Source organism: Fusarium solani (assembly GCF_023522795.1).
Source record: "Fusarium solani strain SB1 chromosome Unknown bctg00000007, whole genome shotgun sequence".
NCBI lineage: Eukaryota > Fungi > Ascomycota > Sordariomycetes > Hypocreales > Nectriaceae > Fusarium > Fusarium solani.
Window position 1 is genome coordinate 1926607 of NW_027072150.1, and position 17034 is coordinate 1943640.

The following is a 17034-nucleotide window of genomic DNA, read 5'->3' on the forward strand; positions in this document are numbered from 1 at the left end:
AGAGATCGGTGATAGTCCAGTCCAGTTCGCGGGGATGGTCAGCCGGGGTTGGCAGATGGTTATCATGCGGGAAGTCAGCTCTGCATGTGGGAATTTTATCCCTTTCGGAATGGACTGTCTGTTTCCGATAAACCCCAGATTACCGGGCTTGAGCCTCACCAAGATATGTTATCCCTGGGGAGACATCTTGGCATCTGGCTGAGATATGGGATGGGGAACATCTCGCACCTTTCGTCCTTTCCTGGTCTAGCGCAAAGAAGCCATCATCTCGACGCTCTAGTGCCACTCCTAATTCATGGATCTTGTGATGTGATACCTCGTCGCGCGATGGACTTCAAGAAAGAGGGCTTCCTTCTCTCTTTCATGGGATGGTATCGAGCCTGGGTCTCAACCATCATCATCAGCATTGATCAACATACGTTTCATCATGGCAACAAAGTCAGACATCGAAAAAAGACCCTCTGTGGCCGACACTGAGAATGGACGGTTGGCAGATGTCGGCTACGTCCCCGAACTCAAAGTCAGTTCTCCTACTTACCTATCACTAAGGTCTGGCTAACTCTATCAACAGCGCAACTTTTCGACGACGTCTATGCTAGCCCTATGTGTTTCTCTCATGGCTACATGGGAAGCGCTGTGCAGGTGGGAACCTCGACGAGACCAGATTTGCTCAGATACTAACACAACTTTAGTACTTTGGCAGCTGGACTCGTCAGCGGAGGCCCAGTGTCACTGATATACGGTGCAATCGTTGCTGCCATTGGGTCACTCTGTTCTGCCATGTCTCTAGCCGAGTTGGCTTCCAGGTGAGTTAACAAGACCCGTAACCAACAATAGCTAACGTGTTCTCATGTTTAGTATTCCCTCGGCCGGAGGCCAGTATCATTTCGTCTCGCATCTATCGTCCAAGTCTGGGTCGACCATGACCAGTTGGTTCTCCGGTTACATCATGACCTTTGGCTGGATCACCGTCACTGGAAGCGCCCCTTTCCTCGCCGGCACAATGATCCAAGGTCTCCTTGTCCTTAACTACCCCGAAACCTACACGTACGAACGATGGCACGGAACACTTATGTACTGGGCAATCCTCATTGGCGCCGCAAGCATCTGCATCTTCTGCAGCAATATCCTGCCTCTGATCGAGAAGATGTCTTTGACTCTCCATGTAGCCCTATTCCTCGTCATTCTCATTGTCATGTGCGTCGTTTCGCCGACAAAGAACTCGGCCACCTGGGTCTTCACGTCGTTTGAGAATAATTCGGGGTGGTCCAGTGATGGTGCTGCGTGGTGTATCGGCATGCTCAGTTCATGCTACGTCCTGATCGGGTACGACGGAGCAACGCACCTCAGCGAGGAGATGCATAACCCTGAGAGGGGCGTGCCTTATGCTATGATTGGCAGCGTGGCTCTCAACAGCGTTCTTGGTTTCGCATTCTTGATCGCTGTCCTGTTTTGTATGGGCGATATCCAGTCTGCCCTGGCCACGACAACAGGATTCCCTATTATTGAGATTTTCTACAACATCACAGGGAGCACAGGGGCGGCTTCGGCTATGTCAAGTGCCATTGTTCTCATGGCGAGTTTGGCTACCATCCCTTTGCTGGCCTCAGCTGGACGTGTCATGTGGGCATTTGCCAGAGATCAAGGTATGTTCGCAACTGCAGCTCCAAGGATAAGAACTCACAGACATCAGGCCTGCCATTTTCCGAAACGCTTTCCAAGGTGGAAAAGAAACGCGGCATCCCGACCATCGCAATCGTCGTGACCACGGTTCTGTTGATGCTGCTTGGACTTATCAATATCGGCTCCACAACAGCGTTCAACGCGATCCTCTCTCTCGCAGTCGTTGGCCTCGAAATCTCATACATCATGCCTATTGTGCTGCTCATCTGGCGTCGCATAACATCGCCAGAACAACTCAAATGGGGACCATTCCGTCTCGGAAGGGCCGGCATGTTTATCAACATTGTCGCGGTGGCTTATCTCATCTTTACCAGCGTTTTCTCGCTGTTTCCTCCTTACCAGCCCGTCACAGCGCAAAACATGAACTACGCGTCTCTCGTGTTAGGGGCGACGCTTCTGTTTGGGCTCGTATACTGGCCGCTCAGAGCGAGCAAGAAGTACTCGGGTCCGTTGAATGAGACCGAGGGTGTGGCAGTGGCGAACAGTTCCGAACCGGAAAGATAAGCAGATACCGGCGAGTTATCAGTTGAGGCTGGGGGTTGCTTCGTATCCTTGTCATGTTGATCTCCGATGCTCCGTAGCGCCTTAACACCGCCAATTATATCGTCAAGATTATGAACAACGCTAGGCCGTATCAAGTTATCTTAACCCAGAAACGCGGGGTAACAGGGGTTCCGGCCTCTCCACAGATAAAGCCGGTGATACTGAACGCGTCTTAACACCCAGGCTCGGCAGCCCTTCTGTGAAGATTGCCTCTTTCCCTCAGATGCCATGGACGACAAGATACGCCAAAGTTGTGCTAGAAAGCGCAAATCTAGAAGTAATTGTCCTCCCGTCCCTGGTGTATCGGTCTGTTGCCACTAACACTCTCCCCAGGTGGATGTTCCGTCTGCAAGAAGCGAGTGAGTTAGTCGCTCAGCTGAACCCCCTGTCCTTACTCACAAAGACATTCTTAGAGGTTAAAGTGTGATGAGCAACAGCCAAGTTGCCGGCGATGTATCAAAATTGGAGTCGAATGTCCTGGATACGCACGACCCGTCAAATGGTCGACCAAGTACGAGAAAGGCACCTCCTCATCTGCGGCCCTGGACCTTGATGGCGATGCCTCGTCTTGGTTTGAGACGGAAGCCAGGAAACTCTCAAACGTCATTGAGCCAAACCCAAGCCATCAAAGCCCTCAGTCTCGCCAAACCGAGCATTCCGACTTGACAACCATGCCCATAGTCGAGTCTCCCTTGTCCCCCAAGCCTACAGCGTCTCCTGCCTCTTCAAGATTATCAGAGATGCACCATGAAGCTCCCAGTATTATTGACACACACCTTTCTGCCGAACAATCCGTATCGTCTCCTTCCTTATCAGTTTCGGGTTCTTGGCATGGTTTTGTGGACGATTCGAATGAGACCGAACCTGAGCAGGTTTCCACCTCTGGCTCGACGGACGACAACACATCTCTAACTTTCTACAAACCGATGGAGCAGTCTTCACTATTACTCGACCATTACTTCTCCAGTGTTTGCCAGATGAACTCTGCCTTCGACTCGCTGCACAACCCGTTCCGATCAGAGGTATCAAAGATGATCATTAACTCGCCACTCCTCTTCTATTGTGTCTTGAGCATGTCTGCGGCGCACCTCTACCAAGGAGACGAACCCAAAAGCAGCATTGCGTTGGAGTTTCAGACAGAAGCGATATCCCATCTCTCCATTGAACTCTCGCAACTGGACACAGCCATGCCTCGGGTTTTGAAAGGGGACGATAAGACATCAGGATCACTGGCATCACAGAAGACGGACCATGTTCAAGACGACGTCTTGCTGGGTGTTATTCTCCTCGGAATGACATCGGTTTGTCTCCATCTCCAGCCAACTTTGCTCTATTTACAAGCTGATTGTCCTCCCTAGGCCTGGCATAACTCTTCCGCGACTGGTGTATCTCACTTATTCGGATGCCGTCAACTCTTCAAAGCATGGATGGCCTCCAACTCTCTAGAAGACCCCGCTAAACGTGCATCAATGAATCAGAAGCAGTGCTTCCTCGTCTCATCAATGATATACTGGGAAGCCATGAGTTCGTTCGTCCTCGACCAGGACACGGCCGCTTTGTCATACTTGGACGTCTTCTGCCAGCCAAACCTGCCGTCACTCATCTATCCATGTCCTTGGACCGGTGTAGGAACCCCGGTCTTTGTGTTTCTGGCCAAGACGGGTATTCTACTCAGAAACAAGAGAGTCTTGCGGAATCTCCGAGTATTCAGATCGGGCGAGGCGCATCAAAGAGCCCTTTACGCGGAGCTTCTTGACGATGCTTCAGCTCTAGAGCGAGACATCATCAAGTTACGAATCCCGTTTGTTGGTCTGATTGAGGATGTGGGCGATCCATGTACACCACCCGACCACTTTCTAGCCATCGCTCGCTGTTACCGCTTAGCCACTCTGCTTGAGCTATACCGGGGGTTTCCTGAGTTGATCAAATCTCAGACGGTTGTGGAGCAAGCCGCTGAGGTGCCCACGGGTGAATGCGACGACAAGACGCATCTGATACTCGGCCTCGCGTTTGGGATACTTGGGATTTTGGAGTCGATACCCATCGACTCGGGCACAATCTCAATTCAGTTACTGGCCTTGATGATTGCTGGCAGTGCTCTATGTGTGGCCCCCGGCCAATGCCAAAGCACTATCGCCGAGAGGACACCATTTCAACAAACTGTGACGCGCTGGCGAGGATTTGTCCGACAACGAATCCTCTATATGTGTGTTGCTATCGGCTTGCGCCCGGTGAACCACGCTGTACTCATCCTAGAGGAAGTCTGGTCACGCATGGATATGGAGATTGGTAACTCCAGTGATAATGAGGGAATGCTTGCTAGCAAGGCGCATTGGCTGGATGTTATGTCTGAGAAGAAGTTGGAGACCATATTTGGGTGAGGTGATGGGGCTTTGCAGTGATGTATCTTGGGCCATTCCAGCGCATTGTATTCCCTCCATCACCATCAATGAACCAAGTTCTCAGATCCACCCCCTTCCCGTTTTCACCGAGAGTTCACAACTTTGCCCTCTGATCGCAGAAAAATGCCAGGGCGTACGTCTCGGTCGAAAACGAGATGGTGGACCCCTTGGTGAAGAGCATCACGTCACCAGGCCTAGCCGTTACCGTCGCGCCCGTCTCATCCTGGACTACACATTGGCCTTCGATAAAGTGCTTCGCCTCATCAAACTCGTACGTGAATACGCATGGCTTGCCCTTTTCAATACGAAAAAAGCCTGCGGATATGGGGGTTTTTGAGCCGGAGTCGCTGGTGGAAACAACATCTTGGGCATGTCAGATCAGTGAAACTCAAGGAAGTGAAAGGGACAGTCGGCTTACCTCCTCCAAAAGCATTTCCAGAGTCATCCATTTGAGGCGGCTTGATGGCCGCAGCTTGTGGCTTGTAAACAAACGGCATGGTGACGAAGGGTGAGTGTTGGTAGGATGACTTGCAGCTTGGTCAACACAGCAAGGGATACAACATTATCTATTTGAGTCTATTCGTATAACAAGGTTAGAACAGCACCCTTATTCTCAATCAGAAGCTAGCACAGAAAGAGGTCAAGAGTACGGGCTCGACAAGCGATGGTTCGTCAATCCTGCCTGTGTTCGACCTCGCACTTTTTGTCCGAAATGGGAAAGGTGCAGTCCACACACATTGCAGGGGGGCTTGCAGAGAACAGCGACCAACTCTCATGACTTAAGACAGGGAAACAACTAACTGCATTCTATCAGATCACCTCAGCCTCTTATTTCCTATCAACTTTGAGTCTTTCTTTCATTGCAAACTACACCATGCCCTCCAGTCGTGAAGGTTATCTTTGGACGCCTATCGGCGACACAACCGGCCTCGCCACTGACGCCGTTGTTAGTGGCACGCCAGACTCTTTAATCCGCGACAAATACGATGTCGTTGTCATTGGAACTGGCTTTGCTGGCCTCATTGCGGCTCGGAACCTCTCTCGCAACCCAAACCTCACAGTGCTACTTCTCGAAGGCCGGGACCGTATTGGTGGAAGGACATGGACTGCGAAAGCCTTGGGGGAAGAATTTGAGATGGGAGGAACTTGGGTCCACTGGTAAACACTTTCCCGTCTACTTCTCTTGTAAGTGTCTAATAATCTTGTTGCAGGAACCAGCCTCACGTATACGCCGAATCGCACCGCTACGGGCTACACTCCAACCTAAAGACCTCCGCCGGAACACTCGATGCCAAAACGACGTTATACACGGCTGCTTTCTCGGCTCCCAACAATATCGAGGGTGGAGATGTCAATTCGGCAGTTCAACGAGTCGCAGATGACTTCTTCTCCATAGATGGCCTATCCAGTCGCGACCTCATGCCCTATCCTCACGAACCATTCCGCCAACCGGTTCCATGGCTCAAATACGACCATCTCTCTGTCAAGGACCGCCTTGGTCAGCTTGATCTGCCCCAGATCGAGAAGGACCTGTTTGATGCCATGGTTAGCTCCTTTGGCTCAGCTCCTGGCTCTGAATGCGGCTTCACCGAGGCGTTGCGCTGGTATGCGCTTGGAGGCCACACTATGGCTGGGGTTTTCGAGCTTGCTGGTGTATACAAGCTTGGTAAAGGAGGCATGAGCTCTTTTGCCCGGGCTATCCTTGACGAGTATAGTGGGCACTTGTTATTCAACACCGTTCTTGAAAAGGTTGAGCAGAACAACTCGTCTGTCACTCTAACCGCAAAGAATGGCAGACAGATTCGGTCAAACCAGGTCATTTCAACAATCCCTTTGTGAGTGCCCCCACGCCAAACACTAATTCTGAGCTAACTATCGCGAAGGAATTGTCTGTCGGATATTTCTTTCACCCCCTCCCTGTCGCCACTCCGTCAAGAGGCCATCAGAGCTGGTCACATCAACCAAGGCGCCAAAATCCACTTCAAGCTTGGACAAACCGAACCAGGATGGTTCTCAATGGCAAGCGGCTATGGAAACTCGCCATGGTGCTTTTCCTTCTCCGACCACAACGGAACAGCCCAGAAAGACGGCACCTACTGCATCGGATTCGGCTATAACGGACATCTCACGGACCCACGCGCCTCTGGTCACATCATGTCTACTTTCAAGCAGTATCTGAAGCCTGGTGCCGATATCAAGGCGTACCTGACACACGACTGGATGAACGATAGCCTTGCGAAAGGAACTTGGAGCTGCTGGGGCCCGAACGCCATGTCCAAGTGGCTCAAGGAGCTGCAGAAGTCGGATGGTAGAGTTCATTTTGCTAGTGCTGACTGGGCTGATGGATGGAGGGGATTTGTTGATGGTGCTATTGAGAGAGGCGTGGTTGCAAGCAGGGATGTTGAGCGGTTGCTGCTGGAAGAGCAAGTCAAGTCCAAGATCTAGATCCGGATTGTGAACTGCCCCCTCATAATTCCATTCTAAGCGTACCCTACTCTATAGTTTATCGATTGGCTTGTCGAAGGGGTCTTACGAGGACCAGCTGTGTCTACCTATTTCTTTAAGAGTCTCTGTTCTCATGAGTACGTCATCACGTGATGTTCCCACAGGCAGCAACGCGGAATCGCAATCTCACCTCACTTTATCCCTCTACCTCTAGCAACGAGGTTCCCGTATACGCTAATTCAGTATCTTCACTCACTAGCACGACATGACGACAAATTTCCCTCTCTTTTCGAGCTTCCCTAATGAGATCCAAGAGCTCATCTGGGACGCTGCAGTCCGCCCTGCTCCGGGTCGTCAACATGTCCAAAGATTCATCATCACGGATCACTACTTGAACCAGGCAAACCCCCGATACCCCATTTCAGGTGACTTTATCAGATTTGGACGTCAGGAAGGGCCGCGCTCTGGCTTCTCACTTGCTCTTCCATGGCAAGATCCGCAGGGTAACCCCAATGAGTCTGTGTATGCGATGGATAGTGGCCTGTGGACGGCCTGTGCCGCATCTCGAGCTGCAATGGTACGGCGATTCAAGAAAAATGAGTGGTGGTCCGATATTTCGCAACAGGAACCCACGACAGGATTCGCAGAAAAGGGAGCGTATGCTGGCCAGGAAGATGTCTTTCACTCGGCCACCTACAAGACCCGCGAAGGGGAACACAGACACATCACAATCAATACCGAAGATCTCATATATCTGGACCCACGGCATTTGGACTCTGTAGACTGGTTCCATCACTATGCTGGAGACCCTGTTCCTCTTCTCGACTATTGTGGAGAAGATGGCACCAGGACGAGCCCCAGCTTCCTCGGGCTCAACATTGCCATCGACTTCGATCCCAGGATGATGGACATGCTCGCAAATCGACCAGTTCACTACTGTGTCGGGGAGAGACTTGGGCATGTATTCTATGTCTATATAGTCGACATGTTGATGATTCTGCACGAGTCTGCTGGAAGGACGCTTTGGTTTATCGATCACCGGCTTCAACAACAATCACCAGAGGGTGTAGGCTCAACTTCAGACATGCACTCTGAAGAACGAGAAGCAGAGGTTCCGCGGTCATCATCGACTCCAGATGCGAACCGGCAAATCTTCCACGCCGACGGCTATATCTTGGTCGAGGTTCGGAGAGAAGACATGGGACTGTGGGCCATTGAAGCAAAAGGCCTAGAACCCAGCAGCAATCACTGCACTGTCTTCGACTTTTTCGATGTTTTGTTTCAGACGGGATATGGGAGACTGGACATCCAAAATTCAACTCGAATGCGGGTGTTGGCATATCAAGGTACCTCGAATGAAGCTCCGAGACGGCGAGGGCCATATGAAATCACCCCAGACCCTTCATGCCTGACATGCTATCCAAAGGAGGAGGCCCACCGAGTCCGTCCAGTCAAGCCATCGACGAGTGAGGATTCTGACGATGATATATCACTGAGTGACTTGAAACTCTTTGATTCAGAATGAACGTAGGTTGGCGAATAAAAATACACTGCAGTCAATTGTTCAACCTTCAACTGCCGTCATGAGATAAGTGACAGGGGTGATGGTGAGCACTTTCAATTCACTCTCTGAATGCCTTCCAGAGGGTATGCACATCAGTGACCAGGCACCTAGCACCAGTGACCAAAAGTTCGTCCAACACACAGCGCAACAGAATTCGCTCACGGTGATATATACAAGTCGTTGATATCGCGGCCTATACAATCACCGCCAACCTAGGTACTGAACACCTAACTCTAGACCAACAACAAACGCAACCAAAAACCTATGTCGAGCCGCCGAATCCAGCGACATGAGCACCTCGAACAATCCAGACCCTTCATCAACCGATCCGTACCATGGCATATCCGAAGAAGACAGAGTCGCAATCGATGCGCTGGTCTTGCTGAGCCAGGGGCCTGCCCAGACTTCCAGCTCTGACAAGGGAAAGGGAGTAGCTGATCCTGATTTGTCCGAATCTGACTCTGATCTCTCCGAAATTCCCGACGATCTAAGCAAACCCGCTGACGACGCAGTGGGAGAAGACTCAGATGAGCAACAAGCTGGCCAACCAAGCACATCATCAATATGCAGCAACTGTGGCAAGTCCAAGCCCACTCGCAGTAAGTCACTCTTGTGTTCTTTGTTATAGTTGAAGCCCGGCCCTTGATGGGATAACAGAGCGAATATAGGCCGGAAGTCAGTTTGCCAGTCTTGTTGGCTAAAGGAGGACAGAAGGCAGTTAAAAGCAGAAGGAAGATGTATCAACTGCAAGGAACCAACTGAGGACGGAAAGGCACGCTGCCGCGCGTGTAGAACCAAGGACTCCAAAGCTCACTCCAACGACAAAGACAAATACCGCCAAGCAAAGGAAGAAGGACTGTGCTGTTATTGTCGCAAGAGAAAGCCGGATGACGGAATGGCGTCTTGTACCGAATGCAGAGAAAGGAACTACAGAAACCATGCTAAATTCAAGGCCAAGAAAAGGGATGAACAGGATTAGGGGCATGGGTTTAGTTTGGCTGGTTGCATTGTCATACCCCTCTAGCCATATCTAATGGACGATTTGTCTAACCACCACCTAGAAAAGAGAAGATCTTATGGACTCTTCGATAGGAAAGGAAAACACTTGATCACTCCGCTTTACAGTAGAGGTCCTTGCAGATTGTCTAACTCCCCTTTTCCCTCCGAAGCGGTCCGGTGATTTTGTCAAGTCACGCCAAGCACTCCGAAAGACACTATCAGGCCGTTTGCTGGTGGATTCTGCGTCTGATGCCAAGCATGATATCCAGTGGCCGATTCTCAACGGGGCTACCATGTACTAAATGAATGCGCCTTTATGATTCAGCATATGCAGGATCAGTTACGAGTGTGATGCAGAGCACCTCCCACTCTATATGCTATTCACTACATAGATGTCCCCTATACGTAGGGCACGCACTTGTGTGGACTTGGTCAATCACTTCAATCGACAGCAGTGACTCGTCACGTAGAAACGCCAGTGATCAGGCGCATAAGAACGTGCGTGTATGTGCTATATATGGGTCTCCAATAGCATAATCGATGCCTTTTCCACTCATCTACTCAACGTCTAACTCTGGACTAATAATAACACAACCAAAACGCTTATCGAGTCGCTCACCTTATCACCATGCCTTCCAAATCTGCCAAGGGAAAGGAAAAGGAAATTGATCCTGATCTGACTGAAACGGACCCTGGTCTCACCGAGACTGACCCTGACTTGACTCAGTCTGACCCTGATCTGATTGACGCTGATGACGACGCAGCAGGCGATGAGCAACAAGCTGGCCCATCGAGCGTCTTTTATTGCGGCAAATGTGGCGAGCACTTGGATGGTCGCATTGGGCCACTTTGCTGGAACTGCGAAGGTAGTGAAACCCGGGAGTCCTAGCAAGCCCGAGATCACCGCCTCCGCGACAACGAAGCATACAAGAGAGCAAAGGAAGCAGGGATTTGCTGCTATTGCCGCAAGAGACAAGCCGATCCGGGACATTCGTCGTGCACGCCATGCAGGCTAAGGAAGAAGGGGCACGACCATGCCAGAAGAAGAAAGGCGAAGGAGAAGAAGAGTGAGGAGGAGAAGAAGAAGAAGAGTAAGGGAAGAGAAGAAGACTAGGGAGAAGGAGAAGAAGAAATGATGGAGGAACTAGCTACACCTCAGCCCTCTTTTTGGGCTGACTTCCTCCGGTCGTAGCCCAACGCTTTATCTAGTTGTCACTCAAAAGAGATTAGTTCAAGAAAACAGAAGCGGTTTCTACGTTGCTCGCTTTATGACTTTGTGACATGGTAGTGGAGAGGTTCATGGACGTGTTACAACTACCCTATATTTCCGCTGAACTGGTCCTGCATGTTACAAAATGATAGGTACTTTCTTGATAAAATGGAAGTGACGTAATCTCGAGGCTCAGCAACCCAAAAACCCACGGTCTTTTACATGACGGCCAATATAAACACCATTTCTCTCATCATTTGTAGGATGCTTGGTCTTCTTCAAACAGCTCGTATAGATCACGCCAAGCTGTCGGAAAACAATGTCAGGCCATGCACTGCGCCGTTCGCTTAAGACAGCCCCTGACTGCGTTTCTCGCCAAGACTCCAATGTAACAAAAGAATACGTTTTCATGATTCAGTATGGCCAGTATCTCTGGCGATAGGGTAGAATGCAAAGTAACAAGAGGTCCGCCTAGAACACCCGAATATGCTTAAGTCAAGTCGGTAAATCGTCTTTGTCAATCTCAGAGCGACTCCTCAAACACTGCCGGCAGTGTGGAGGCAGACCGCGTACATGCCATGGTCGGAACATTAGGTCAATACGCCCATTACGTCCCATTGATTTCCATGATTAAAACTCCAACACCTCAAAAATATCCCCTATTTGACCTCGTTGGTGCTGGGGTCGGCCAAACACGAGCGGTGCTAGTATATCCATATCGGCATCCTCGGCTTCAAAGCTCATCGTGGAACTGGTGGAAATCGATCGCAAAGACGACATGGACGAAGGAGAAGAGGTTTTCGGCTTAGATGGAGGAGCAGTAGGCGCGAGGTAGGCAGACAAGAGAGCGTTCAGGTCAGGGCCGCTGGCAAGTGTGGGCAACACAGGTCGACTTATCCTCCTGTAGTGCTTCGGACCGGTAGGCATGGCAGTTCTCGGACGGGATGGTGATGGAGCTGGTGCTGAAGAAACTCGCTTGCTCTTTGACCTCGAGAGCATTCGAGAGAGCTTGAAGGAACGACGAATGGAAGACGCGCGAGCGGCCGAGATGAGCTTCTTTGAGTCGGGATGTTCAAAGAGCTCGACGCCATGGGAAACAGGAATGTTGCTAGGGACCGTGTTGTTAAATTCGACCAATAACGACTGAATCTGAGCCTCGTCGAGACCTTCGACCAGCTCAAAGAGCGACGAGGTCGAGGTCGGACGTTCAAACTGAGGCATGATGGATGTGGATGGGATGGGGCCGTGTGCCATCCGGTATTGAAACCGTTGGTTAACAAGAAAAAAGAGAGAGAAATGAATGGATTGGATGGCAGAGCTTCATCAGGAGCTCTAAAAGGAGTTGTGGAGAATCATGGAGGAAATTAGAAGGGCCGGTGTGGAGTGTGATTCGCGCGTCTGAAACTCACAAGCGCGGCGAGACTTGACCGGAATGGGCTCGGTTGTCCGCATGGGGCAAGGTTGACCGGAATAGGTCATCAAGTGGGGATAGCGTCGCACGGCAGTTCGCTAACTAATGTCGATTGCAATTAATGTAAGACATAAAATAATTCCTTCATGAATATCGGAATTATTTGAGTCGTGCTACTTGACATTTCTCCGCAAACGTCTGTTTTGTTATGATGACGTATGGAGAGGAAGTACGAGGCAAGTGATCACAGGTAAACTACCTTATCTCAAGGTGTATAGCTTTCGCCGCTCAAAACCACCTTTCAATAGTTCTCCATACATAACTCCATGCACATAGGCCTCCCCAACTAGTGAATGCAAGTCATTTTCCTCAGCCCGCACAAGATACATAGCATTTCCTCCAATAAACACACAGACTTCATCCCCAACCCTGGTATCAAGGGGACCAACGCCAACATAGCCAGTGGATGTCAAAAAGGCGCGTCGCGTGTGTAGACGAAGCAGCGTTCTCGCATACCATGTGTCGATCGTTTTAGACTCATCGCCGTTTGCGGGTGATTGTAGGAGCTCATCGACAGCTGCTGCGCATTCGGTTCCCCATTCCGGATACGGCACCGAGGTAAACCATAAAGTCCCATCGAGGATGGCGATTCTCGATGTCTCAGCGCCTTCGCGGCCCACGTGGATTCTTGGTGAGCGGTCACAGAAGCCCCTGATGCTTTCCACATATGAAGCCACCGCGGCTTTATCAACCTTTTCCAGCCAATTCGGATCCCAAGGCGCTCCCGTCTCTTTGATCGTGTCGAGAAAGATCCCCTCCAACGTCACAAGCTCTTCAGAAGGAAATGTCGGTGTCGAAACCTGGCCACCAGATGCTTCAAATGAGGTCGACCACGGCGGTTGGGCGCAGGGATGTCGTACTTCCATTGCCCAATCTGGCACCCAGCTCGGAAGAGACTTTATCTTTCTCGGGGTTTGGCAGTACAGCAGTACATCGATGTCGCCCTGTAGCAGCATCTTGCGCGCAGCCTCTTTATACACTTCTTCAACCGACATAGAGTAGTCGGGAAATGTGTCAAAATGATCCTTGTCGGCAGCCAAGTTCAGCAATGCGAAGACTCTATCCCTCGGATCTGATGAGTAAACCGAGTTATAGTCCACCTCTAATGAGAGAGAAGTCGCGATGACTTTGAGCAAGGGGTCCGCATACGACGACTGCGTATCACTCGATGGTGGTCGGAATAACGCTCTCCTCGTAAAGAGATTATAAACGTAACTGATGAGTGGGCTTTCAAACACAAACTCGTAGTTCTTCCGGATAATGTCAAGTCCCTCGATGGGTTTCTTGCGGGAGTGACGCTGAATAATGTCGACAGCCCACAAGGTGGCGGTGATGAGATCGGCTTTGACAATCCAATTACCGCACGCTACAGCGACACGTCGACCAACGGCAAACTCTTGCAGGACCCAGAGTCGTGTCCAATATCTTCGTTCAGAGAAGCCGTGAAACGCCTCCTTGGCAGCAGCCAGGTCCACAGACCCATCTTTGCCGTAAAGCTTTTTGAGAGCCTCAACGTCTCTTTGGCGGATAGCTCGACCCGTATCTCGCATCAGACGGCAGATAAGATCAGTTTTCTCGTCACCAGTTCCGAGCCAAGCAATGACTTGGTCTGCATCGCTGTATATGCTGTGCATCTGGTGAACCTGGTGGCTTTTCTCGGTCTCGTCAATCTGGTTGATACAAAGCTGATCAACCCATAACCATCGGGGTTTCTGCCGAAATCGTAGTCGACGGAGCGCATTTTCGACGGTTTGGCTGATTTGGACCTTGTTCCCATTGGCTATTATGTATTCTTTCTTGCTCTCTGGTGTGGCCCAAACGTATGACAGGGCGGTATAGGGTGGACAGTCGCCGCGAACATGCTCCTCGATGTCGCAAACAAGATTGTCTGAGGTAGAAATTTCATTATCCTTTGACGGATGGAGTTTGATCAGTCTGAAAGAGCGATCTGGGTCATCGAGAGAGTGATAGCTGATCTTGGTGTCCATGTTTCAGGTTGTGTCAGCGTGAGATGGCGCTCAACTGCTCTTCAGCCCTAAACCGGGTGAACGTGCATTACCCACTTGGACAGGGGTAAGGTAGTTGACCAATAAGAGAGCTCATTCCCTTTTTAACCCTGGCTTAGCCGGGAGCACTGATTGACGGCAAAATTGATAACTGATTGATAAACTCAGTGCCACTGGGCACCTCAGTGAACTACAGCCATCTGAATCTCACTGCTACCAGTGTTAAAATTCAGCTCCTCCCTATTGCTTCACATTGCGAATGGAAGATATCTAACTCATTCTAATGAGAATAATGGAAATAACTTCTGGGCGATGTTTAAAATTTCCTACCTGAGTTGATCGCGCGGTGGTTCATGCGAAATCCACCGTTCACACGATCGAATTGCTCTTATTGACGCGATCCCCAAATGCAATTTTTATTGTCACCGTCTTTATAACTGTTCCGTACTGACTCTGAGCACGCAATTGGATGGAGAGAGCGTCGTGCTCGGTTGGGCTTCATGGAGTCACTTCCAGACAGCACGGGCACGTGACCTGCCAGTGCTCGAACACAGGCAAACACAAGTAAACAACATGCACAGGTTGGGCTCTTCTCGTTGAAATTTTTCATCGCCGACTAAGAATGTTTTGGTAAACATTTCTTTGAAGAAGAATTCCATCTCCCTTTAGCTGTCGCTGCACGAAAACTTCTCCCATACTCGCATGCTGGGGGGACTTACAATCACCCACGAACGGCTGCTGTCAACATCACCGACTCCCAAGAAAACACCTCCTTTGATGCGAACACGCCCGATAAGATGACTGACGACGAGATTTGTGAGGCCCTTGGCATTCAACCAAGCATCAATGACACTGGCCGCCGAGCCCGTGCAGCTTCCCACTCTCGCTTCATCTACAGCTGGACCAGACAGTGGCCATGGCAGTGGGCCGGCGATTTTCCGCCTGAGAGGTGGACAGCTAATATGGTACAAAACTTGGCTCGGGTGTACCGACATTACGCGAGAGGGGCACGTTGGTGGCGGAGTGGGCATACCTTGGAGGACATCAAGATCTATGTCCAACGCCAAGTCAATCTACGAGGGAGGAATGCACCGCTTAAGCCGAACGATATCAACGATGCATTGTCGTTTTTTGGAGTCACGAAAAGGAAAGACAAACCAACCGCGGAAGATGACTTAGTCAGGCCTTGCCTGGGTAGGTTTAAAGAAGACGACGAAGACGAGAAAAGAGAGGAAGAAGACGAAAGCGATGTTGATGAGTCTATCGATGAGGGAGAACAACACAACCGCGCTGGCGAGATGGAAGATGGAAGCGGCAAGCAAGATGGTGATCAGACCAGCACGAGTCCCAAAGCCACTGCGTCACCTGTCCCGACTCCCAACAGCCAAAGCAGCGTGTCCGTCCACCAAAGACTTGTCAGACAAACGAATTCTAGCCCGCCCGAGGAAGTCATTGCTCTTGGTCAGGCAGAGCTATCTCCATCTGACCCGCCCAAGAAGCGCGCTCGCTCTGAAGAGGCATACCTAGGCCCAGCCATCGTGACACTGGACAGACCAGCCAAAAGACGTCACCTGAACATCGACAAGGTCAGTATTGCTTCCATACTCACCCTGAAGTCCCGATGCTAATGAACGCAGTCAAACACGGACTCCAACCTTTCCGCCCCGACCGTTGAAGACTCTGCTGCAACCATGACCAAAGAGGAAGACTTGGCGACGCTTGACGCGGTGGTCAAGAGAAGACTTACTGAGTCCACACTTGAATACGCGACGCTGAAGAAAAAGGTCGATTCGTTTCAACACGACCTCAAAACTCGAAAGGCGTCACTCGAAGCAGGAACAATCATTGCGAGCGAATCCCAGAACGAAGTTGCAACCTGCGAGAAGGTCCACAATGATGTTTTCAACAATCTCGAGAAGCTGCGTCGAACCATCGAACACTACGAAGTCAACAAGGACCTGCTGGAAACCTTGGATTCTGAAACACGTATCATGATTGCCAAGGACCACGGGAGAAGACTGGGTGAGATGAAGAAAGAACTTGAAACCGCCGCGACGCATCTTCAAGAAGCTCGGCGCAAAGTCGAGGCCGAGTGGGAGGAAGTCAAACAGCGCATCAAGGAAGACAAGGCAAAGTTGGTCGGTATGGAGGCTGGCCTGGAACTGGCCCACACTGAGCATGATCGTTGGCGTTGCATGGAACATTTTGCTGCCATGAAGGCGGACGACCTGAAGAAGGTTATGGCAGGCTTGGAGAAGGAAGGACTGGGACTTCCCAAGTCTCATGAGAAGCAGAGCCAACCCGATAGTGGTATTGGAAGCATTGGCGGGTGCAAAACTGATTCCAAAGCAAGTGGATCGAACTGAGAGATGACCGAAATGCGCGGAATGGTTGGGATTTAAGAATGTGGGAGTCTGAAGATGAGGCTCCAGTACAAGCAGAGGTCGATTGCCGGGCTGGAAGTTCAGGGTGGATGGGAGACTGGGAGTGTATAGATTTCATGCTTGAGTTTATGTTTTTATTAGGGCATAGTCTTTGAGATGGATAAATAGTTTAGAGCGGAGCATGGAGTCTTCTGATGATCGTAACATCTTGTCCCTAGACAATGGTCATACTACACAGGATTGTTAGAGTTCGCGATCTTGTCTCAGAGATCATAGTATAACGTGATTACACATGCTTAAGTGGACTTTTTGCCATTATATTACTCA

General features: G+C 50.5%; 9 protein-coding genes across 9 annotated transcripts; 6 read left to right on the forward strand and 3 right to left on the reverse strand.

Annotated features, from left to right (window-relative positions):
* Positions 1 to 427: 427 nt before the first annotated feature.
* On the forward strand, positions 428 to 4607 carry MRS44_011512 (uncharacterized protein; the record flags this gene model as incomplete). The annotated part of the gene is made up of 8 exons (XM_046283338.2): positions 428 to 520; positions 572 to 642; positions 693 to 806; positions 859 to 1646; positions 1694 to 2128; positions 2560 to 2585; positions 2649 to 3527; positions 3585 to 4607. 8 exons carry the CDS (start codon positions 428 to 430, stop codon positions 4605 to 4607), a joined length of 3429 nt encoding a protein of 1142 aa, XP_046134774.2.
* Positions 4608 to 4722: 115 nt separating this feature from the next.
* On the reverse strand, positions 4723 to 5125 carry MRS44_011513 (uncharacterized protein; the record flags this gene model as incomplete). Its single annotated transcript, XM_046283965.2, has 2 exons — positions 4723 to 4991; positions 5047 to 5125. The coding sequence occupies 2 exons, from the start codon at positions 5123 to 5125 to the stop codon at positions 4723 to 4725; spliced, it is 348 nt and encodes a 115-aa protein (XP_046134772.1).
* A 377-nt stretch (positions 5126 to 5502) lies between these two features.
* MRS44_011514 (uncharacterized protein) lies at positions 5503 to 7073 on the forward strand (the record flags this gene model as incomplete). Its single annotated transcript, XM_046272633.1, has 3 exons — positions 5503 to 5786; positions 5840 to 6463; positions 6512 to 7073. The coding sequence occupies 3 exons, from the start codon at positions 5503 to 5505 to the stop codon at positions 7071 to 7073; spliced, it is 1470 nt and encodes a 489-aa protein (XP_046134771.1).
* Positions 7074 to 7338: 265 nt separating this feature from the next.
* MRS44_011515 (uncharacterized protein) lies at positions 7339 to 8598 on the forward strand (the record flags this gene model as incomplete). The annotated part of the gene is made up of 1 exon (XM_046279404.2): positions 7339 to 8598. One exon carries the CDS (start codon positions 7339 to 7341, stop codon positions 8596 to 8598), a length of 1260 nt encoding a protein of 419 aa, XP_046134770.2.
* Positions 8599 to 8926: 328 nt separating this feature from the next.
* Positions 8927 to 9938, forward strand: MRS44_011516 (uncharacterized protein; the record flags this gene model as incomplete). The annotated part of the gene is made up of 2 exons (XM_065619760.1): positions 8927 to 9236; positions 9763 to 9938. The coding sequence occupies 2 exons, from the start codon at positions 8927 to 8929 to the stop codon at positions 9936 to 9938; spliced, it is 486 nt and encodes a 161-aa protein (XP_065475832.1).
* A 326-nt stretch (positions 9939 to 10264) lies between these two features.
* Positions 10265 to 10750, forward strand: MRS44_011517 (uncharacterized protein; the record flags this gene model as incomplete). The annotated part of the gene is made up of 2 exons (XM_065619761.1): positions 10265 to 10518; positions 10648 to 10750. 2 exons carry the CDS (start codon positions 10265 to 10267, stop codon positions 10748 to 10750), a joined length of 357 nt encoding a protein of 118 aa, XP_065475833.1.
* A 726-nt stretch (positions 10751 to 11476) lies between these two features.
* Positions 11477 to 12067, reverse strand: MRS44_011518 (uncharacterized protein; the record flags this gene model as incomplete). Its single annotated transcript, XM_046273673.1, has 1 exon — positions 11477 to 12067. The coding sequence occupies one exon, from the start codon at positions 12065 to 12067 to the stop codon at positions 11477 to 11479; it is 591 nt and encodes a 196-aa protein (XP_046134767.1).
* A 450-nt stretch (positions 12068 to 12517) lies between these two features.
* MRS44_011519 (uncharacterized protein) lies at positions 12518 to 14305 on the reverse strand (the record flags this gene model as incomplete). Its single annotated transcript, XM_046275705.2, has 1 exon — positions 12518 to 14305. One exon carries the CDS (start codon positions 14303 to 14305, stop codon positions 12518 to 12520), a length of 1788 nt encoding a protein of 595 aa, XP_046134766.1.
* An 815-nt stretch (positions 14306 to 15120) lies between these two features.
* On the forward strand, positions 15121 to 16689 carry MRS44_011520 (uncharacterized protein; the record flags this gene model as incomplete). Its single annotated transcript, XM_046270735.2, has 2 exons — positions 15121 to 15909; positions 15961 to 16689. 2 exons carry the CDS (start codon positions 15121 to 15123, stop codon positions 16687 to 16689), a joined length of 1518 nt encoding a protein of 505 aa, XP_046134765.2.
* Between the last annotated feature and the right edge of the window lie 345 nt (positions 16690 to 17034).